Raw genomic sequence first — 23,504 nt, 5'->3', positions numbered from 1 at the left:
AGAGAAACAAGAGCCTTCACACAAACAGATATATGCACACCAATGTTTCTTGCAGGGAGGGAGGGAGAGGGTTTTTTACTGATTAATTAGCAGATAAGAACTGCTTTAGGTGAAGGGAAGGACAACACTCAATACATGGAAGGTCAGCTCAACTGGACTGGACCAAAAGCAAAGAAGTTTCCAGGATAAACTGAATACTTCAAAGGTCAGTGGAGCAAGGGCGGGGGTTTGGGAACCATGGTTTAAGGGGACTTCTAAGTCAATTGGCAAAATAATTCTATTACGAAAACATTCTGCAGGCCACTTTGAAATGTGGCGTCTGGGGTCTTAAAAGCTAACAAGCGGCCATCTAAGATGCATCAATTGGTCTCAACCCACCTGGAGCAAAGGAGAATGAAGAACACCAAGATCACACGATAACTAAGAGCCCAAGAGACAAAAAGGGCCACATGAACCAGAGACCTACATTATCCTGAGACCAGAAGAACTAGATGGTGCCCGGCCACAACCGATGACTGCCCTGACAGGGAGCACAACAGAGAAGCCCTGAGGGAACAGAAGATCAGTGGGATGCAGACCCCAAATTCTCATAAAAAGACCATACTTAATGGTCTGACTGAGACTAGAAGAATCCCGGTGGTCATGGTCCCCAAACCTTCTGTTTGCACAGGACAGGAACCATGCCCGAAGACAACTCATCAGACATGAAAGTGACTGGACAGTGGGTAGGAGAGAGATGCTGATGAAGAGTGAGCTAATTATATCAGGTGGACACTTGAGACTGTGTTGGCATCTCCTGTCTGGAGGGGGGATGGGAGGATAGAGAGAGTTGGAAGCTGGCAAAATTGTCACGAAAGGAGAGACTGGAAGGGCTGACTCATTAGGGGGAGAGCAAGTGGGAGTACGGAGTAAGGTGTATATAAACTTATATGTGACAGTCTGACTTGATTTGTAAACGTTCACTTGAAGCTCAATAAAAGTTAATAAAAAAAAAAAAAGTGGGGGTTTAGAAAGAAGGGCTCCAGGAAAAGGTATGAAGACTGCAAACAGCATGTTGATTTAGGAGAAGCATTAAGAAAGAGTGTGTACTGCTGGAACAGAGAGGGATGGTGGCAAGGGCCGTTGGGAGGGGACGTTGGACTGTAGGCAAGAGCCAGTGAATGAGGGTCTTTTAATCCACGTAGATTTTGCTGAATAAGGCATAGAAAAGTGGATTTAGGTGGGAAAGTGGCAGGATCAGATTTGGATTTTAATATAATCATTTGAGTGGCCATGTTTGGAGAATGAAATAGGGGAGAGATAAGGAACAAGTCTAGAGTCAGGGAGAGTAAGAGAGGCTGTTATACACCAGGTAAGTCATGATCAATTAACAAAAGCAGACCAGTCCTCAGGCCTTAGGCTTAGTCAATGTTTTATAGTGTGTGTTTATTATGTAAGGAAAATATTACCTCCTTTTATTTGTTATATGGATAAGTATCATCGGACAAACATGCCCAAATAGACAAAATATGTTGCTAGAGGGTTTGTTACAGAGCAGTTGTTTAGAAAGACTGAAATCATAATGTAAAAGTACAAAGTACAAATATCATCCCAAAGTATACGCTGAGTAAAAGTTCTAGAGAACTGAAATGGCGTTCTTCTGAAAGGATTATTAATTCTTCAGCTAATCTATATACTGAAGGAAAAACCAACCAAGTAACCTTGACCAAATGTTAATGCTATCTTTAATTATCAAAGAAACCCTTAGAAGAGTTGTAGACGATTTGTTCATCATATTTGAATATTTTCAAAATTTCCTAAGGAAAAAATAGATAAAGTCTTTGAATACCTTTTAGGAACATGATAGACATTCCATAACCAGTTTTCTAAAGAAATGCTGTTTTTCTGTTTAACTTGTATTGTGTTCATTACTGGAAAACCTAAATTAGAAATACAAAAACACAGAGTAAACACAAAACATAATTACAGTTATATGTTACAGTGTGATGGTTACATTTTAATTAAAATGTTTAGGATTTCAAACATTTAATTTTTGTGGTATCAAAATAAAAAATAATTTTTTTTATTGTAGACAGTTTACAATCTATTAAGTATAAAAAGCACGATGCGGAATGGTAGCATCCAGTAGGTGTGAAACAAAGCAGATAATATAGACAGATACAGACGTAGATATAAATGTTTTAGGACAGTATGTATCCCATTGTGTAGAGTAATCCCATATATGTAGAAATCTGTTAACGGCAATGTGAGAAAACTCACAGAGGTTTTTAAATGTTTACTCTTAACTTTTCGATTGATTTAGCTCTAAATTCTACTGTTTGGCTTTTTTTTTTTAAATCTTGAAGGTTAAATTCTAAATTTTTTAAAAAAATCATAAAAGAAATATATACATTCACAAACTTTAGGGAGATTTCTATATAATAGCATTATTATTGAGGATTGAAGATGACTTGTGTAATTTAAAACACTTTTCAGGACTTGTTTGTACACTTTTACAGGTTCATGAAAAGCATAAGAAAACCATTAGATTCTTTAAAAATGTCATTTTTTATCTACAAAGTTAAACTAAAAGTACAATAATTTTTTTAGTTATTCTCTGCCTTAACTTGAAACTGTAGCTAGTTTTACTCTGATAAAGGTAGCCCCTTCAAGAACTGTGTGGCATTCTCTCTCCAGTAGTGTAGTTAAATAGACTTCAAGTGAAACCAAAGAAAATACCAATTTTAAGTAAAATTAAATGAAAATTTAATAAATTGTACTATCACTATTTTGCACATAAACCATGTGAAACTCAACTAAAGGAAATTTCTTTCCATGTGTGCTTATTGGGATTCCTTTTAATTCTGATAGTTTTGGTTGGCTATGCTTTGTAGAGGAATCAATAATATTTTGATTCTTAAAATATACTATTGCCTTCATGCAAGATTTTAAGTATCATGCTATGTGTAGCCAGTGATACAGGAACAAATGAATATCACAGAATCATCTAGTTAAATATTTTCATTGTAAAAATTAGCTTAAAAAAATTTTTTTTTTTTTTTTAATTAGCTTAGAGGATAAATAATGATCTGTAGCCACTACACAGTAAGTTAGTGGTAAACCTGGGCATTGTGGTACCCAAACTACCATCACTGCCACCACCCACTCTGCTTTTTCCAGCCAAATTGTAGGAGTTTATATTTCATCTTGTCTATTTTAAACCATGTTTGGAAGTGCCTGTTCACATGGCAGCACAAACTCCACCTGGCACCCTCCTACTGCACTGCGCGTGGAGTAAGAGTTTTTATACATACCCTCCCCAAGTATGAATGCAGAGGTGAAAGAAGTCTCTTCCCACAGCTGAGTTGCCAGGGTACAGCACTTAGAGAAAGGTCTGGAACAATTAGGGCCGAGGGTAACCCGTGCAGCTCACTGCTTGCAGCTCTCCTCCCTTTGATGGGCTCCATCAAAACAGCACTTCTGGACCAGGGGATGTTTGAATGTGGATGCTGAGATGATAATACAACCGCTCTTAGCCAAGCACAGAATCAAAGGCTCAGGGCTGGACTTAGAGGCTCTGGTCTAACTTTCCCCCCTCGTGCCCTCTGCTGTACCCACCCCATTTAGTGACAGTGCTTGAGCAGTCCCTACTGCAATAGCTCCAGTAATGGGGCAATTGCCTCCTCCCCAGGCAGCTTGTTCCATTTCACAGAGCTCTAATTGCTGGAAAATTCTTTCTGATGTCTTCTAAACCAAAATCCAACTTCTATTACTAGTGCTCAGGGGGTTAACTCTCTTGTGCAGGAAAAAAAAAAAAATCACATAATTGTTGAGTTCCTTATATATTTGAAGACAGTCATCATAGCCATTTAATTCTTACTCTTCCTCTGTTAAACATCCTGGGACCTTCTTATTTAGACATTTTTTTTCATTTGATATAGTTGATTTTTAAAACCTCATACAATCACCCCCATTGGACAAACACTCACTTCGTCAAGGTACTCTTAATCTTCAATCAGTATGAAGGCTGAAGGGGTACAGAAAATCAAGGCAATTATTTAGATCGCTCTCTTGCTTTCCGAAAAGCCACTGAAGCGAATTTTAGAATTGATCATGTCATCTCTGTTATTTAGAAATGAGGAAATGGAGGTGTGGAGAACGGGAAGGACTTGTCCAAATGGTTACAGCTGCTAAGTAGAGCTGGAGCTGGAGATAAGAAGCAGTGTCATGAGGTGAAAAGTGATTGAACCATAGAACAGAAGATTTGACACTGTAGCGGTGGTCCCCCCTCTTCCAGTCATCTGGACTTGGCAAGATAAACTTTCAGGAACTCACTCTGCTATCATCAAATGTTGATTATAATTTGTCTGGCCTAGATAAGAGTATGGCTTTGCTGAAAAGGGGCTTAAAAAAGAGTCAAGCATAAGTTAACATTTATTGAGCTCTTCTTGAGCTGTTTAACTTGCAGGATCTCAGTTAATTCTTATAAATCTGCAAGCAGAGAGAAATTATCCCCATTTTACAGAAGAAGAAACTGAAGGTTGGGGAGATTAAATAACTTGGTTAAGGTCACGTAGCTATATATAGTTGAGCCAAGACTCAGGCCTGGTCTCCGGTTTTAAAAGCACTGTTCTTTATCTGATACCTTCTAAAGATGCTGTTTTAGCCAGTATCCACTAAAATGGGGAGTAGAAATTTTATTATCATTATCATTGTAAGTATTAAAGCATCTTTCAGTAAGCCCTAGTCCAGTATCTATTTTAACATTATTGCTAGTGTACCTGAAATTTCAGTAATGTATAAAAATTGGCTCTTTCAGACCCATCTTCCAGGTAATTGAAATAAGTCCTAAACAACAATACACAAAAGAAGTAGTGCCCTGTAAAGCACAGTGTTCAGCAGTGCAGTGGACTCTACTACCAGTCTGACCGGGGTTTGATTTTTGCCTGCGCCACTTACTACCCCATAATGTGCTTCAATGTCCTCATCTGGAAAATGGGGATAATAAGTGTACGTGCTGCATGTGATTGGTGTGAGTATTCCATGAGAAAATCTCAGTATAGGGCTTCAACAATGCCTGGCACATAGTAAGTGCTCAATTAGTATTAACTCTTATATTATTATATCCTAAAGTTCTTCACACTTGGTTTTTGTCAGAATTTAAGGAAAGCCATACACGTAACTTCTATACCAGCTACTCTGATAGAGACTAAAATCTGAGACAATTAAAAAATGACAAAAACATTATGCTAAGTGAAATAAGCCAGACACAAAAGGACAAATAACATATGATTCTACTTACATGAAAAATCTAGAATAGGCAAATGCATATAGACGGAAAGAAGATTAGTGTTTACCAAGGGCTGGGGGGTGGGGGGTGGGGATGCGAAGTTATTGCTTGATGGATACAGATTTTATCTTTGGCATGATAAAAAGTTTTGGAAATAAACACTGGTGATGGTTGTACAATATTGTGAATATAATTAATGCTACTAAATTGTACATGTTAAGATGGCCAATTTTACGCTTTATATATTTTACCACAATAAAATAAGTGACTCTATAACTGAGCATGAACACGATAGAAATCAATTTCCTTCAGATTAAGACTATGCTAAATGAATGTGGGTTAATTTACCCAGAGTTTGTTTTATCCCTATGAAAGGTAAGAAGGGGAAGTGCCCAAAGATCTTTAAGGCCTGTTCTACATCAGTTAGCTAGAATGAGAAAATATCAGCAGATCCTGGGTTGTTTCGTAAGAACTTCTGAAAACAACATGAAACTTTGGAGTACCTAGATCTTCTATTTTCCCTTTCCATTCTTTTCCTGTTCTGGGAATTTTCTTTGAAGGCCCATCTGTTAAAGAACAGAGAGAGAGAGAAAGAATATCCCTTAGAACAAACGCTTCCATCAAATTATCTAAGTACTCAAAGCATTTGCAGAAATTGTACTGAGCACATTTTGTCAGAGATTGAGTTCTATTTCCCACAATGATTCTGAACTATACCTGGTACAAGGACATACATGATTAGACAGACTGTATTTCCTCTTGCTCTTTGTAAATGTATTACCTCAATAAGCTCAAATAGGATAAGAAAAAAAAAAAGCAACAAAAGCACACATTTTTAAGATGATTTGTTTATCATTTCAAAAAATATTTATTGAGTGTCTTCTCTCAACCAAGCACTGTGCCACTAGAGGCTGGAAACACAAAGATGAGTAAAAATCAGTCCCTATCCTCAAGGACTTCAAAATCTAAAACCACAAAAGCGGAGAAGTTTCAGTGGTGTTAAGGCAGAAGGCTGTACTGAGTACAAGGAGAAAAAATGGGGGAAGAGATCAGTTCTCCAAGGTGAAGCTGGAGCTTTAAGCGTAACTAAAGGGGGAAGAGCACTTCAGGCAGAGTGTGGCAGAGGAAGGAGCCCTCTCAGGCACTCTGAAGAGGTAAGTGAGGCTTGAGCACAGCGGACTAGAATGGGAAAGAAGAGACAGAAGGGTGAAAGATGAAGCTAGCTGGGGGTGAAGGAGAAGATCCTGGAGCAGTTTAATCCCATCTAGGGTGGACTCCATCCTGAAGAGGCAATTGGGAGCTGGTGAAGGGACTTAAGCAGAGAGTTGACAAGCTATCATAGTTGTACTGTACAAACAGTAAAGATGTGGAGGAAGAGTGAGTCCAGGGCCAGGAAAAGCAGTATGTTTTTTATAACAAGAATTAAACAAAAAAACTCTTTTGGTTTGGTTATTGGGTTAAAAACCAAATCAATTACCATTTTCTTGGGAGTCATCTGCATTCACATTGGTGAGGATGGTGAGTCCTGCCAAGTGGAACACTTCAGCATTGTTCCTGCCACCACCTGCCCCACTGCACTGGTCACTTTTATCTACAGCTCCAAGTTCCTGTTCAGAAAGAAAATCATTCCCAAAGAACCAATATTCAGTGGCTGTTACAGTGAATACCTGACTCTTGGATAATGTCAGTTATAAGCCACTGGCTTAATAAGTGATTAAAATCTAATTCTCTAGTTTTCTCAAAGCTTTTTCCTTCCCCTAATTTTCACCTCATGAGTTTACACACTATTCAAAAATTCACTCAATGCAACTTTGGTATGGAAGTTCTTAGAAAATTATTTACCTTTGCCCTTCTTGAAGCTTTGCACATTGAATAAACTACTAAAATATTCTTTGAGTGAGTGAGTCAATGAATATGTAAAGGAAACACTACCGCTCATCGTCCTTGTCCAGCTCTATTGTTGTTGTTAGATGCTGTCGAGTCAGTTCTGACTCATATAACAACAGAATGAAATGCTGCCCGGTCCTGCGCCATGCTAAGTTCTGAGAGGGGTGAGACCCTGTGTTTCACTGCTCCACCCAAGAAAGAGCAAAGCACCAATAATGGGTAAGTGCTAAGTGAATGCTTTTTGATGGGGAGGCTTGACTCGAGTTTGTGACAATGATTGTGATTCTGGGTAGGGGGAAGTAAAAGGACATGGCTGGGAAGGCGGCAAAGAGAGGGGAACTAGCTCTTCATGGCTGCAGTTACTTTTTCACGTGTATCCACATGGCCTCCCCACACTGTGCCCCTGCTCTTCACTCCTTGGGCCATCATCTCTCCAGTGGATTCAATACACTCAGCTCATCAGAGCCCCAGCATCTTCAGTCATATCCCTTCCCTGGAATGGGGAAATAATTTTGATTTATACATTAGCTTAAAAGGCACCTTCTCTCAGAGTCAGTAAGTTTACTGCCTATTCCAACTCATGGCTTAGTTAAAAAGATGATGTTATCAGTCACTGAAAGGAAGACAGTTTGGAATTGGCTGCATCCATTTCTGAACATGGATTTAATTATCTTTTAGTTTATTCTAGGAGAAGACTGCATTTTAGCATTGCACTGAGAATAGTCTCAAATAAGTTTTGTTTATATAACACAATATGAATTGGAGAGCAAGTTAACTGGATAATTATCCTTTGTATACCTAAAAGGTAACTAAAAGCGGTGGGTAACTTAGACCAAATAAGCTCACTTGATTCCACTCTGTCCTGGGATTAGGCCGTAAATCACCTTGTATCTCTGTGTCTCAGTTTGGTTCATCAGTAACATGGGACTACACTAGTAAAGTGCTTGGTACACTTTAAGTATAATATTTATTAATAATATCCACTTTGTATAACGTTATTGTGAATATTCAATAGTAGATGTAAAAGCCATAGAATAATGCTCAGAATAATACTTAACAAATAGTAAATGTTCAAAAAATGTTAGCTATTAGTATTATTGTCCTTACAGTCTAGCTGAGAAGATACACATTGGTGTAATTATATCTTTCCCCTTTATTCTTCTCCTGTGACTAACACACAAGACACTGTTAGAGCCACGGTGATCACACTTTGCCCCAAGCTAAGCTATGTACCAGTAACCATCGGTTACCCTACTTAACTCTTTCCAGGGTTCTTCTTTGGCTGCCACGTCCAGCACTATCCACAGCTGATACAGCCACCCATGCTTCTCAGTTTCCAGAATAAGAGATATAGCTTGCCCCGGAAAATGTATATCTTTATTTGGAGACAGAAGGATCTAAAATTAGTTGAAAAAGAAAGGGTTTTAGTATGCTGATTAAACACTCAGGAGGAACTTGGACTGGTGGGGACTATTTGCGTCTCACCTGGAGCTGGTTGCCACGTTTTGCCTCACTGTGCAGGCAGATTGAGTCAGACACCAATTCTGCTGTCTGCTTTCCCATGACAGTGTAACAGTAGGCGAGAAGATGGGCTATAGGAACCATGTCCCAAGTCACAGAAATGTTTAAATATTGGCAAGATGAACCAGGGAGTTTCTTCTCTGTGCCAAAGTGTACAATTTTGCCCTTAGACGAAATCTGAAAATACAAAAAACAAGTAACTCCTATGCATCAGAATGAACTTAAAGCTCAGTACCTGGGCAGGTAATAAAGAGGAAGAGGAGTAATGTCCATTGAGCATCTATTATGCATCAGGTACATAGTCATAAACATATTCAGTCCTCACAATCATATGCTATGGTTTTATTCTCATTTAGTAGTTACGGAAACTGAAGCTCATAACACAAACTGGCCCAAGGATATACATCTAGGAAGTGATAGAGTGTGAATCTGAACCTTGCAGAATCAAAGCCCATGTCTTTTCAAATATATCATGCTGCTATCTTTGTCAGTTTGTATTTTAACAGCAGTGAACAATGCCTGGAATCACTACATGCATTCTTAAGTACTGGACTTATTCTTCCCTTTGTAAATAAGACATACTCTTAAGGAATGTTGGCAAGGCCTAGTAGTCTGATGGTTGCTATTTGATTGGCCATGAAAGAGTGTTGAGGTCACCAAGTAGACTGGAGACTGAACAAAGGCTCTGATCGAACCTTTGGCATCATGCCCTGGAAGGAGTATCAGTCTAGGGATCAGAAGACCTTGAATACAACCCCAAACCTACCACTAATGACTTGTGAACACAGCAGGTCATTCAGCTTCTCTAATCTGTCACATTGTCTGTCAAGCCCAAACAAGTATTGTGAGCCTCTGTTATGAGGATGTTTGTGAATGTGCTTTATAAACTGCAAAGTGCTATTTAAATTCATTAATTCATTCACTAAATATCAATTGGGTGCCTCTCTGTGTCAGGTGAGGAATAATTTTAAGGATTATTTGCACAAGTAAAGAAAATGTTAGAAATAAGCGACTAGAAGCAAGTAAGATCTTATTGAACTTACCAAGTAATAGTAGTGTGTAATTTTGTCTATATGTGGGCTCTGAGGGATAACAGTTATACTCAGATGTTCTCCCACAAGCAAATCCTTACAACTGTCTGTCCAGTTAAGGGAATCGAAATTTTGGCTGTGTGATGAGTAGCCTAATGCTTGATAATCATTGCTGGCCTGATATTCTTCTGAAAGGTCTGGGTCATCAGTTCTTACCTAAAAAAGAATAGTGTCAAAAAATGTAAAACAATGATAATGATGATGATGGTGATGGTCATAACTGCTAACACTTTTCTAGCATGAAGCCAGGTTCTAATTGCTTGATGTATATTAATATATATGTATACCTTATAAATGTCTGGACTTCACAACACCATAAGAAAAGACAAATTAGCTTTTCACTGCCTTAACAACATGGTATGATATTAACAAGTGACTATAGAAAGGCTATTAATTAAAAAATAATAAAACTAACTATAAAAACCTAGGCTATTGTAGAAGGTTCCAGTGACATGAAAGGAGAAAAAAGATCCTAGAACTACGGTTGGTCTTCTTTCTTTGACTTCATTCCAACTTATGGACTGGTTTCCTTCTGCCATAGGCTGACCAAAACTGGGAATTTAGTGAGACGGCAAAATGTGAGAAAAGATGTGGCAATAATTCTTGAAAGTTGATGGAGATGTTGGTTGTAAATGGAACAATGGTGAATAATTTCCCCATCTCTCAGGAGAGAGATGGGGAGAGGAGTTTAGAAGAATAAACAAGAACTATTCTTGAGGGTAGAATCCTGGTGGTGCAGTGGTTACGAGTTTGGGTGCTAACAAAAAGGTTAAGTTTGAATCCACCAGCGGCTCCTTGGAAACCCTATGCGACAGTTTTACTCTGTTCTATAGGGTCACTATGAGTCAGAATCGACTAGATAGCAATTTTTTTTTCCCTTGAGGGAAAGGAACCCTGGTGGCACAGGGGTTAAAGTGCTCAGCTGCTAACCAAAAGGTTGGCAGTTCAAACCCACCAATTGCTCATGGGAGGAAGATGTGGCAGTCTGTTTCTGCAAAGATTTACAGCCTTGGAAACCCTGTGGGGCACCTCTACTCTGTCCTATAGGGTTGCTATGAGTTGAAATTGACTTGACAGCAGTGGGTTTGGTTTTTGGTTATTCTTGAATGTAGAGTGAAGGGTCAGAGGGAACTCATAAATGTACATGCTATGCTGTATCAGCTCTTGAACTAGAGGCTGGATCCATCTATGTTTTAGGTGAAGTTGAAAAATTAGATATTATTCACTGGTGAAAGTAATTTGATAACAAAGAAAAAAATAATGAGTATGCTATTAGTTTAAGTCAAATTTTAACCTTGGCCTTTGTTTAGCTTTGGAAAGAGACAAATCATACATCCACCCTACATATACTAAAAACAAAAACCATCAGTTGCCGTCAAGTGGACTCTGACTCTGGGTTACTCCACGTGTGTCAGAGTAGAACTGTGCTCCATAGAATTTTTATGACTGATTTTTCAGAAGCGGATCTCCTGGCCTTTCTTCCAAGGAGCCTCTGGGCGGGCTAGGACCTCCAACCTTTCAGCTAGCAGCGAGCATGTTAACTGTTTGCACCACCCAGGGACTCGTACAAACACTTACCAGTCCCTAATATGTGTCAGGAGCCCTGGTCGTTAAGTATGCTAGTTAGTGGGGATACAATGGTGAATGAGATAGACACAGTTCTTACTTTACCCTCAGGGAACTTGAAATTCCTACATGGGGGTAGGGAACACCCATCTAGATTAGCTGAGGATAGTTAGAGAGAAGGCTCCTAGGAGAAAGTGCCTTAAACCTGGCCTCCAAATAAGTAGGAGTTAGAGAATTAAAGAGGGAAAATGTCCCAGGTAGAGTTACAAAGGCCTTGTGGTGATAGACAGCAGGGAAAGTTAGGGGGCCGCAAGCTGTCCAGTATAGCTGGAGTTTGGGGTGGGATGGGAGGACTGGAGAGCAATGAGTTTGGAGAAGGGAGCAGGGACAAGGCCACTTGGGATCAGATATGTGTGTCAGAAAGATCATCCCATCACCCTTGCCACAATGAGAAGAGTGAGTGGGGAGGAGAGGGCTTGAGCAATGGGGTGGTTGTGGTGCTTTCACTGAAATAGTGTATCCAGGAGGAAGTCTAGGTTTGAGGTTGGCAGATAGTTCTTCGTTTTGGACAAAGTTACATTTACACTTCCTTGAGATATCCAAGAAAATATGTGGAAAAGATAGTGTCTATAAGAATCTTGAAATCCTAAATAAATCTCTGAGAGGAGAGTCTTCAGAACAAGTTATGGGAGCACATGGGATAAGCGAGAGAATATGTCAAATAAAAATGTATTGGATAAGTAGAGAGGAGGATCTGGATGTAGCCTTGAAAATCACCTACATTGAGGGCAATTCAGGGATTCCTGGTCTGAAATGGAACAAAGAATGAAAAGAGAACAAAGAAGGGGAAGAAAAACCAAGGAAATGTGGAGTCATAGAAGCCACGATAAAAAATAAGATTATTTTAAAGAAAAAGACAGTGGTCAGCCTCATCAAATGTCTTAAAGAAGACAAGAGAGACAAGGACTGAAAAATGTCTAGTGGTCTTCGCTAGCATCTCACGGTGTGAGAAGTTTCAGTGGAGTGGTGGGGGCAGAAGCCACAGCTCGGTAGTTTGAGATATGGCAGAACGAAAGGCAAATGTAGGCAATTCTTTGGGAGACTTTGCTGGGGGAGAGATGATGGTAGCTGGAAATAATGGATAAGAGAACAGTTTGCTTGCATTCTCACATTCCAGTAGCAGTTCTTGTTCTAAATTCAGATTTGAATGGTACTGTGTTTAGCATAAGAAGAAAAATTATTTTCTAAATACAAAATCGATAGATTTATACCCTTTATGGAATATTCAGTATACTAAATTCTATTTCCTATGTTTACAGGTCAAATGTTTTAGAGCAGCTCGTTAGACTTTTGCAAAACATGTTCCCATCTGTCCTGCACACCACACAGACTGAGGTAATATTAGAAAATACAACAAATGAGAATTTCTTTCACGTGCAACTCCAGTGCTGCGACATCAGAGGAATGTTAACCACAAATGAAGCTACTCCATCATTATAATTTGTTGTACTTTTCCTTGGATTCAGCTCTCTCTTCTCTTGAGTTTTATCAACTATTTTTTGCTTTCAAGATTACTGACACCCCTTCTACCAAATGGCCAAATATATTCTTCACCTGCAACTGTTTGACCGAATCCATTTCAATAGTTATGTTGAGTCTTTTAAAATGTGAAAATCCTAAAATGCTTCCTTAATTTACTCCCAAGCACAAACTTAAAAAAAAAATTGCTGTTGAGTCGATTCTGACTTGGGGCGACTCCACATGTGTCAGAGTAGACCTGTGCCCCATGGGGTTTTCAGTGGCTGATTTTTCAGAAGCAGATCGCCAGGCCTTTCTTCTGAGGCACCTCTGGGTGCACCTGAACTGCCAACTTTTTGTTTAGCAGTGAGCACATTAACCATTTGTACCACCCAGGGACTCCAAAGTAACATACCAGTAAGTGGGAAAATACGGCTATATAAGATTTTTCTAACCATCTAACCTTGATGGAATATGGAATCCCAGGCTTCAGGAAAAGAGGAATAGCAACCAAATTCAGTGGGTAGGGAGAGAAGCCATATTTGATATCAGTTTCCACAGTTTCTTCAAAAAATCCACCTAGTGGAATAACATTCATTTGCTTTGAAAATTTGGCAAGTACAATGTAGTATAGTAGGACCCTCTCTGTCCCTCTGTTATTTCTTTATTTAGAAAAGGATAAGCCATCCATCTACCCTCTGGTCATTTTGCATGCAATTATTACCCTAAAAAAGTCTGATGACTGCTGTGGCCACCTGGAAGAGCCTGGCCTGCTATGACCCAATAAAGTGCAATCTGCACGAGGTTGGTAAGTGGCCCATTCATCAATTTCAACCACAACGTCCTGTTCCAGAGCATCTGTCAGATCAGTTGTCCCAGTTTTTTCTTCCAGTAATCAGAGCACAGCCTCATACCCTCAAGGAGTTGATAATCCTGTTAGAACAGATGCTCATATGTGAAACAGTTGGTTATCATTTCCAAGGCAACATTCAAACAAATACCAGGTAGTGTGGCAGAGGATTAATGTTAAAAATTTAGCAACATATAAGCAAACACCCAAATGCTTTCAGGAATGCTTTCATAATGTGAATAATGCTACCATCTAATTTATTTGTTGCAAGTAAAATCATCTGGTAGGAAAATCACCTGTCCCTTTTAATACCACAAAAAGCTGTCCAGTGTACGTGGGAGTAGGGGTCAACTCTACAGAAAGATGTCCCGTAAATATTTCTCATGCACCAGCCTGGTGGGCAGTATTTTGGTGGAGCATATCTGGCAACTGTATTTGCCTAACATTGCACCAATTATAAGTCACAGATTTCTGTCAAAACTTTTCAGTAAGAAAGAGCCGTAAGAAATGAATTTATAGATTAGTCTAGGAACTCACCTGTACTTTCTTGTACTTTTTCAAAGATATTAAGGTACTTGTTATTTAAGTCTTCTACTCTTTTATACAACAGATTTTTAAGTGCCTTTTTAGTATTAAAATTAATTTGTGCAACTTCATCAATCAGCTGGCTTTTTAAAGGGAGACAAAAGGATATAACCTATATTAGAGAAGAACCTGCAGAGAGGGAATAACAAATTCTGCTTTCACCAGCCTGCAAAATCTTCACTTGGCAATGTCATTGTGGTTACAACTAGCCCAATTCCATGAGCCATCGTTATAATTCTGATTAACATTTAGGTCATTTCTTTTAAGCCTGAAGCCTTAAGCCATATTGCAACAAGTGAAGGAAGAACCCTGGGTGAGACTAAAAACCTGTGATTCAAAAGTGTAGCTCAGACCGTTCAGAATCTGAGGCCGTAATTTTGGTATCACTGATGGAACCTTACCTAAAGCCCAGGATATCACGTCCATAAAGAGATAAAACTGCGTCTAGAAGTAGGCTTTGCCAGTTCAAGCCTCCAAGTTGAAGGCAAATGTCACTGTAACTTAACTGCTTCCATCGGTTGAAACCTATGAAGCCCAAAATACTACTTTTTTATTTTGCTTTTTTAGTATGAACACTGGGGAATGAAAGCCCTTTTTTCTTTTTTTTTAATCTCTATACTTCCATGAATGCTCCCAATTCTCCACTTCTGTGACTGTAACTTGATCTCCTTACCTTTGTCTTTTGTGTTGCTTCATGCATCATTTCTTTTCTATTATCACCTAAATCTTCTCTTATTCTAAGAGACAGAAACTTCAGCCACAGTTACACTCTTATTATAAGGATATCTGTCAAAACAGAATATAAATCAGCCCCCTTTTTTGATAAAACAATTACAGTAATGAGATTAGAGATAAAACATAACCATGTGAAATTTGGTATAATATTTTTTACTCTTGAAACAGTATTAACTTCTAGTATTGCGTTAGATCCTATAATGTAAGAGCTAAGGCAGGTATTTTTATTCCTACCAACAAATGAGAAAAGTGAGTCCCACAGGGAACTTGCCCAATTGCCCACAGTTCTTAAGTTCATAGTAAGTTAGTAGAGAACTGAGTTTAGGGTCCAGGTTTCTCTGTAAGGGGCCACATTCCTTGCATGACTGTAACATGGACATGTAAAATGGACAACATCATGTCCATCCACAGGCAAGTTATTTTCAGTTTAGCCTTGTATTTGTCTTATGAGTCAAAGAAAAACATGAACTTTATTTACATATAAAACAGACAGGTATGTGTCCCCATTAGAAAGAAAATTTCAATAGTTCATCTGCCAAGTGTGCTTTCTGGGTTAGTTCAATAAATGCTAAAACCATCTCTGATAATTAAGTCCAGGATGTGATTAATTATTGTATGATCCTATTGATATGATCAATTATATGATCAAGGAGGCCACAAATAAAAAAAAAAAAACATAGAAATAAAAAAACAAATAAAAAACAAGTGAATGTTTTCATAACATAGTCTTAATACCCGAGCAGTGTAGTTACCTGAGTATTCATCAGAATCTTCAATCTTTAGGATCCTTTGCTTACGAGATTTTAAAATAGCAGCAGGATTGAAATCAGCAAATACACTTTAGGTAAATGTTCCTGAGCCTACTTCCCATTACTACTACTTGTCACAGATTTTTTTACATGGAACCTCAGAATTTTTCTCAACACAGGGCCCTGGCAAGCGCTACCAGTCAGTCACAGCTGACTCTTGAAATGAAATCTGTTTGCCATTCAAGCGTTAGGTAAATCTGAAAATAATAACTTTCTTACCTAGCTTTTATAGTAATCTTGAAGTTCTCAAAGTTTTCATGGTTAATGAGGTAATTTTCTGGGTTTATTAAGATGGAGGAGTGTGGGATCACTGAGAATAAATCTAAGCAATATATATATATGTACATATATATTATGTATAATTTTTATATAAGTCAGAATCAACTTGACAACACACAACCAAAAGAAAAAAAAAAAAACCAAACCCACTGCCAATGAGTTAATTCCAACTCATAGCAACCCTATATCACAGGGATCCTATAGAACAGAGTAGAACCGCCCCACAGAGTTTCCAAGGAGCACCTGGCAGATTCGAACTGCTTACCTCTTGGTTAGCAGCTGTAGCACTTAACCACTACGCCACCAGGGTTTCCATATAATTTATATATGTGTAATTATATCTCAAGCAAGGAACTCTTTGGCACAATGGGATAGATCATCAGCAGTAGTAACAACAGTACTCTTCCCCTTGTCATGATCATCATCAATATTCCTGGAAACCCTTGTGATTCCTCACACAGGATCCAATCCCATTTTCTGGCTCCAGCAGTGCTGCGCTGGAGTAAAGCACTTGTGTAATTATTAGAGTATGCGCTCTGTAAGGACAAAGTCCTGATCTTGTTTGTCTGTTTAAACCTTGACCCCAGTGCCTTTCATACAGTAAGTGTTTGATAAATTATCAATAGTTGGAAAATTCTTGCTTCTTTTGAATCTCTCTAGTGTTTATCAATTCTAATTCATTCAGTGTCCAAAATATGAGCATAAATCTCAAATTTTCATCTAGAAAAGACATCTTATAGTTATTAGCTGTAAAAAAAAAAAAACTTTCTCACAAAAATGAGTTAGAACCAAGTGAAGTTTTAGACTTTCCATCTCTTTGAAACTAACATTCACAAATAATACTTTTATAAATGTTTAAATAGCTATATCTTTTCTTTATGCATATTCAACAAGTGATCCTAGACTCAAAATCCTATTCACCATGCACTCCTCTGCAGGCTGCTTAACCCAATAGGGGAACGCTGCTCTTTGAAGAGAAAGGACACATGACTCCAGAGTAACTAGGGCAGATGGTGAGGGGCTGGCTGCAGAAGGGCAAACGGAGTGTTTCACTGTTCTGGCTACTTCTGTCTTGTGTTAGGGAAAAATTCCCTCAAGGCTGTAAGCACAAAGACAGAGCAAGGACTTTGTAACTGTGAACAGCATCCGAGAGAGTTAATACACAATTCCAAATCAAACCAAACCAAACCCATCCCCCGAAAAACCAAACCCATTGCCATCAGGTCGATTCCAACTCATAATGACCTTTTGGACAGAGAAGACCTGCCCCATAGGGTTTCCAAGGAGCGACTGGTGGATTCAAACTGCCACCCTTTTGGTTAGCAGCCATCTCTTAACCACTGTGCCGCCAGGGCTCCAAAGTAGAGTTTAATTACTTCAGGGGGTATTTTACTGCTTTGGCTTTAGCATGTTAAATGCTTCAAATTTTTACATGTGTTGCTCTTCCCTCCTAATTATAAGCACCTCTCTGACTCAGGAAACCCTGGTGGTGTAGTGATTAAGTGCTATGGCTACTAACCAAAAGGTTCGCAGTTCGAATCCACCAGGCACTCCTTGGAAACTCTATGGGGCAGTTCTACGCTGTGCTACAGGGTCACAATGAGTCGGAAGCAACTCGGCAGCAGTGGGTTTTTTTGGTTTCTCTGAATCATCATCACCCCAGTTTGCAGAAAACATGTTTTAAATAGTTTAATAGCAAGTTTACATAACAGCATACAACTAATACTCTAGTAAGTTCTTATGAGAAATGAACAGGAGTTAGTTATGTTAATTATTTGTACAATTAATATGAATATTTCCAAAATAAATGTTTTTTCCTCAAACACTGTAATTTTCCAAACATATCAACAATTTTTAGGGCTGATGAGAAGGAGCACTGGGCTTGGGGTCCAGAGGAAGAGTTCTCGTCCTCAGTCTGGACAAAAGGGTTGTGAGAACCTGGACAAGTCTCTATTTCTCTGGGTCTAAGCCTCCTCATCTACCCTCAATTTTAAGTGAGGGAATTGGACTAGGTGATTCCTAACACTGTCAGAGAATCGTGGATCTTGCAAAGACATTATCTAATCCTCCCCACTTATTAGATTTGATCCCCTGCAGGCCCACGATGAGGAAGCAAGACCCAAAGTGCTCAATGACTGAATCAAAGACAGCCAGACGGAAAGCTCCGGGCACTTGGTTTATCAGTCTCAGTCTACCTCTATGCCTTCACCACACTTTACTGCCTTTTCTTTATCCTTTAATGAGTTTTGTTTAATTGAGGTAAAATTCACGTAATGTAAAATTAATCATTTACAAGTGTACAACTCAGTAGCATTTAGTACATACACAATGTTGTGCAACTGTCAACTCTATCCAGCTCCAAAACATTTTTATTATCCCAAAAGAAAATTCTGTATCCATTAACAGTCACTCCCCATCTCCTCTTTCCCCTAGTCCCTGGCAACTACTGCCATATTTTTACACAAATAACTTGCACCTTCTACATTTGTTTGTCAGCCCTGCTTTCATAAGCACACTATGTTATTTTTTTCCATAGCAATGTGTAAAAAAAATTGGCACGGCAGGTGCTTATGAAAACACAGAAAAGACAGAAGATACGCCCTACTTGCATGAAAATACGGTAATCTGCTTTCTGCTTTGAATTTACCTATTCTGGATTTTTTTTGCACAAATGATCCCGTATAATATGTGACCTTTCATGTCTGGCTTCTTTCACTTTTTTTTTTTTTATTAACTTTTATTAAGCTTCAAGTGAACGTTTACAAATCCAATCAGTCTGTCACATATAAGTTTACATACACCTTACTCCGTACTCCCACTTGCTCTCCCCCTATTGAGTCAGTCCTTTCAGTCTCTCCTTTCGTGACAATTTTGCCAGCTTCCCTCTCTCTCTATCCTCCCATCCCCCCTCCAGACAAGAGATGCCAACACAATCTCAAGTGTCCACCTGATATAATTAGCTCACTCTTCATCAGCATCTCTCTCCCACCCACTGACCAGTCCCTTTCATGTCTGATGAGTTGTCTTCGGGGATGGTTCCTGTCCTGTGCCAACAGAAGGTCTGGGGAGCATGGCCGCCGGGATTCCTCTAGTCTCAGTCAGACCATTAAGTATGGTCTTTTTATGAGAATTTGGGGTCTGTATCCCACTGATCTCCTGTTCCCTCAGGAGTTCTCTGTTGTGCTCCCTGTCAGGGCAGTCATCAATTGTGGCCGGGCACCAACTGGTTCTTCTGGTCTCAGGATGATGTAGGTCTCTGGTTCATGTGGCCCTTTCTGTCTCTTGGGCTCTTAGTTGTCGTGACCTTGGTGTTCTTCATTTTCCTTTGCTCCAGGTGGGTTGAGACCAATTGATGCATCTTAGATGGCCGTTTGTTAGCATTTAAGACCCCAGACGCCACATTTCAAAGTGGGATGCAGAATGATTTCATAATAGAATTATTTTGCCAGTTGACTTAGAAGTCCCCTCAAACCATGTTCCCCAGACCCCCGCCCCTGCTCCGCTGACCTTTGAAGCATTCATTTTATCCCGGAAACTTCTTTCCTTTTGGTCCAGTACAATTGAGCTGACCTTCCATGTATTGAGTGTTGTCTTTCCCTTCACCCAAAGCAGTTCTTATCTACTGATTAATCAATAAAAAACCCTCTCCCTCCCTCCCTCCCTCCCCCCTTCGTAACCACAAAAGTATGTGTTCGTCTCAGTTTTTACTATTTCTCAAGATCTTGTAATAGTGGTCTTATACAATATTTGTCCTTTTGCTTCTGACTAATTTCGCTCAGCATAATGCCTTCCAGGTTCCTCCATGTCATAAAATGTTTCACAGATTCGTCACTGTTCTTTATCGATGCGTAGTATTCCATTGTGTGAATATACCACAATTTATTTACCCATTCATCCATTGATGGACACCTTGGTTGCTTCCAGCTTTTTGCTATTGTAAACAGAGCTGCAATAAACATGGGTGTGCATATATCTGTTTGTGTGAAGGCTCTTGTATCTCTAGGGTATATTCCGAGGAGTGGGATTTCTGGGTTGTATGGTAGTTCTATTTCTAACTGTTTAAGATAATGCCAGATAGATTTCCAAAGTGGTTGTACCATTTTACATTCCCACCAGCAGTGTATAAGAGTTCCAATCTCTCCGCAACCTCTCCAACATTTATTATTTTGTGTTTTTTGGATTAATGCCAGCCTAGTTGGTATGAGATGGAATCTCATCGTAGTTTTAATTTGCATTTCTCTAATGACTAATGATCGAGAGCATTTTCTCATGTATCTGTTGGCTGCCTGAATATCTTCTTTAGTGAAATGTGTGTTCATATCCTTTGCCCACTTCTTGATTGGGTTGTTTGTCTTTTTGTGGTTGAGTTTTGACAGAATCATGTAGATTTTAGAGATCAGGTGCTGGTCGGAGATGTCATAGCTGAAAATTCTTTCCCAGTCTGTAGGTGGTCTTTTTACTCTTTTGGTGAAGTCTTTAGATGAGCATAGGTGTTTGATTTTTAGGAGCTCCCAGCTATCGGGTTTCTCTTCATCATTTTTGGTAATGTTTTGTATTCTGTTTATGCCCTGTATTAGGGCTCCTAGGGTTGTCCCTATTTTTTCTTCCATGATCTTTATCGTTTTAGTCTTTATGTTTAGGTCTTTGATCCACTTGGAGTTAGTTTTTGTGCATGGTGTGAGGTATGGGTCCTGTTTCATTCTTTTGCAAATGGATATCCAGTTATGCCAGCACCATTTGTTAAAAAGACTATCTTTTCCCCAATTAACTGACACTGGGCCTTTGTCAAATATCAGCTGCTCATACGTGGATGGATTTATATCTGGGTTCTCAATTCTGTTCCATTGGTCTATGTGCCTGTTGTTGTACCAGTACCAGGGTGTTTTGACTACTGTGGCTGTATAATAGGTTCTGAAATCAGGTAGAGTGAGGCCTCCCACTTTCTTCTTCTTTTTCAGTAATGCTTTGCTTATCCAGGGCTTCTTTCCCTTCCATATGAAATTGGTGATTTGTTTCTCTATTCCCTTAAAGTATGACATTGGAATTTGGATCGGAAGTGCGTTATATGTATAGATGGCTTTTGGTAGAATAGACATTTTTACTTTGTTAAGTCTTCCTATCCATGAGCAAGGTATGTTTTTCCACTTAAGTATGTCCTTTTGAATTTCTTGTAGTAGAGCTTTGTAGTTTTCTTTGTATAGGTCTTTTACATCCTTGGTAAGATTTATTCCTAAGTATTTTATCTTCTTGGGGGCTACTGTGAATGGTATTGATTTGGTTATTTCCTCTTCGGTGTTCTTTTTGTTGATGTAGAGGAATCCAAGTGATTTTTGTATGTTTATTTTATAACCTGAGATTCTGCCAAACTCTTCTATTAGTTTCAGTAGTTTTCTGGAGGATTCCTTAGGGTTTTCTGTGTATAAGATCATGTCATCTGCAAATAGTGATAACTTTACTTCCTCCTTGCCAATCCGGATACCCTTTATTTCTTTGTCTAGCCTAAATGCCCTGGCTAGGACCTCTAGCACGATCTTGAATAAGAGCGGTGATAAAGGGCATCCTTGTCTGGTTCCCGTTCTCAAGGGAAATGCTTTCAGGTTCTCTCCATTTAGAGTGATATTGGCTGTTGGCTTTGCATAGATGCCCTTTATTATGTTGAGGAATTTTCCTTCAATTCCTATTTTGGTGAGAGTTTTTATCATAAATGGGTGTTGGACTTTGTCAAATGCCTTTTCTGCATCAATTGATAAGATCATGTGGTTTTTGTCTTTTGTTTTATTTATGTGATGGATTACATTAATGGTTTTTCTGATATTAAACCAGCCTTGCATACCTGGTATAAATCCCACTTGATCAGGGTGAATTATTTTTTTGATGTGTTGTTGGATTCTATTGGCTAGAATTTTGTTGAGGATTTTTGCATCTATGTTCATGAGGGATATAGGTCTATAATTTTCTTTTTTTGTGGTGTCTTTACCTGGTTTTGGTATCAGGGAGATGGTGGCTTCATAGAATGAGTTGGGTAGTATTCCGTCATTTTCTATGCTTTGAAATACCTTCAGGAGTAGTGGTGTTAACTCTTCTCTGAAAGTTTGGTAGAACTCTGCAGTGAAGCCATCTGGGCCAGGGCTTTTTTTTGTTGGAAGTTTTTTGATTACCATTTCAATCTCTTTTTTTGTTATGGGTCTATTTAGTTGTTCTACTTCTGAATGTGTTAGTTTAGGTAGGTAGTGTTTTTCCAAGAATTCATCCATTTCTTCTAGGTTTTCAAATTTGTTAGAGTACAATTTTTCGTAGTAATCTGAAATGATTCTTTTAATTTCATTTGGTTCTGTTGTGATGTGGTCCTTCTCATTTCTTATTCGGGTTATTTGTTTCCTTTCCTGTATTTCTTTAGTCAGTCTAGCCAATGGTTTATCAATTTTGGTAATTTTTTCAAAGAACCAGCTTTTGGCTTTGTTGATTCTTTCAATTGTTTTTCTGTTCTCTAATTCATTTAGTTCAGCTCTAATTTTTATTATTTGTTTTCTTCTGGTGCCTGATGGATTCTTTTGTTGCTCAGTTTCTATTTGTTCAAGTTGTAGGGACAGTTCTCTGCTTTTGGCTCTTTCTTCTTTTTGTATGTGTGCATTTATCGATATAAATTGGCCTCTGAGCACTGCTTTTGCTGTGTCTCAGAGGTTTTGATAGGAAGTATTTTCATTCTCGTTGCATTCTATGAATTTCCTTATTCCCTCCTTGATGTCTTCTACAACCCAGTCTTTTTTCAGGAGGGTATTGTTCATTTTCCAAGTATTTGATTTCTTTTCTCTAGTTTTTCTGTTATTGATTTCTAGTTTTACTGCCTTGTGGTCTGAGAAGATGCTTTGTAATATTTCGATGTTTTGGACTCTGCAAAGGTTTGTTTTATGACCTAATATGTGGTCTATTCTAGAGAATGTTCCATGTGCGCTAGGAAAAAAAGTATATTTTGCAGCAGTTGGGTGGAGAGTTCTGTATAAGTCAATGAGGTCAAGTTGGTTGATTGTTGTAAGTAGGTCTTCCGTGTCTCTATTGAGCTTCTTACTGGATGTCCTGTCCTTCTCCGAAAGTGGTGTGTTGAAGTCTCCTACTATAATTGTGGAGGTGTCTATCTCACTTTTCAATTCTGTTAAAATTTGATTTATGTATCTTGCAGCCCTGTCATTGGGTGCATAAATATTTAATATGGTTATGTCTTCCTGATCAATTGTCCCTTTTATCATTATATAGTGCCTTCTTTATCCTTTGTGGTGGATTTAAGTCTAAAGTCTATTTTGTCAGAAATTAATATTGCTACTCCTCTTCTTTTTTGCTTATTGTTTGCTTGATATATTTTTTTCCATCCTTTGAGTTTTAGTTTGTTTGTGTCTCTA

The 23,504-nt window shown here is 38.7% G+C and overlaps 1 protein-coding gene across 3 annotated transcripts; it reads right to left on the bottom strand.

The window, feature by feature from the left end:
• Positions 1–733: 733 nt before the first annotated feature.
• On the bottom strand, positions 734–19,196 carry LOC111749833 (complement C5-like). Of its 3 annotated transcripts, XR_010323037.1 has the most exons (9): positions 14,961–19,193; positions 9,721–9,924; positions 8,642–8,854; positions 8,417–8,553; positions 7,520–7,649; positions 6,747–6,876; positions 5,773–5,835; positions 3,294–4,185; positions 734–1,919 (listed from the first exon to the last, which is right to left on the bottom strand). XR_010323037.1 is itself a non-coding variant. In XM_023544990.2 (5 exons), the coding sequence occupies exons 1-5, from the start codon at positions 14,988–14,990 to the stop codon at positions 7,637–7,639; spliced, it is 597 nt and encodes a 198-aa protein (XP_023400758.1). In that variant the 5' UTR covers positions 14,991–19,193; the 3' UTR covers positions 7,300–7,636. The 3 variants fall into 3 exon arrangements, 2 of the variants coding, with proteins under 2 accessions (XP_023400758.1, XP_064147588.1); XM_023544990.2 differs by lacking the exons at positions 734–1,919; positions 3,294–4,185; positions 5,773–5,835; positions 6,747–6,876 and having other exon boundaries at positions 7,300–7,649; XM_064291518.1 differs by lacking the exons at positions 734–1,919; positions 3,294–4,185; positions 5,773–5,835; positions 6,747–6,876; positions 7,520–7,649 and having other exon boundaries at positions 7,746–8,553; positions 14,961–19,196.
• Positions 19,197–23,504: the final 4,308 nt, after the last annotated feature.

This window comes from Loxodonta africana, chromosome 9 (assembly GCF_030014295.1).
Source record: "Loxodonta africana isolate mLoxAfr1 chromosome 9, mLoxAfr1.hap2, whole genome shotgun sequence".
NCBI lineage: Eukaryota > Metazoa > Chordata > Mammalia > Proboscidea > Elephantidae > Loxodonta > Loxodonta africana.
The sequence above is the reverse complement of the archived record's forward strand: the minus strand, read 5'-3'. Positions and strand labels throughout refer to the sequence as shown.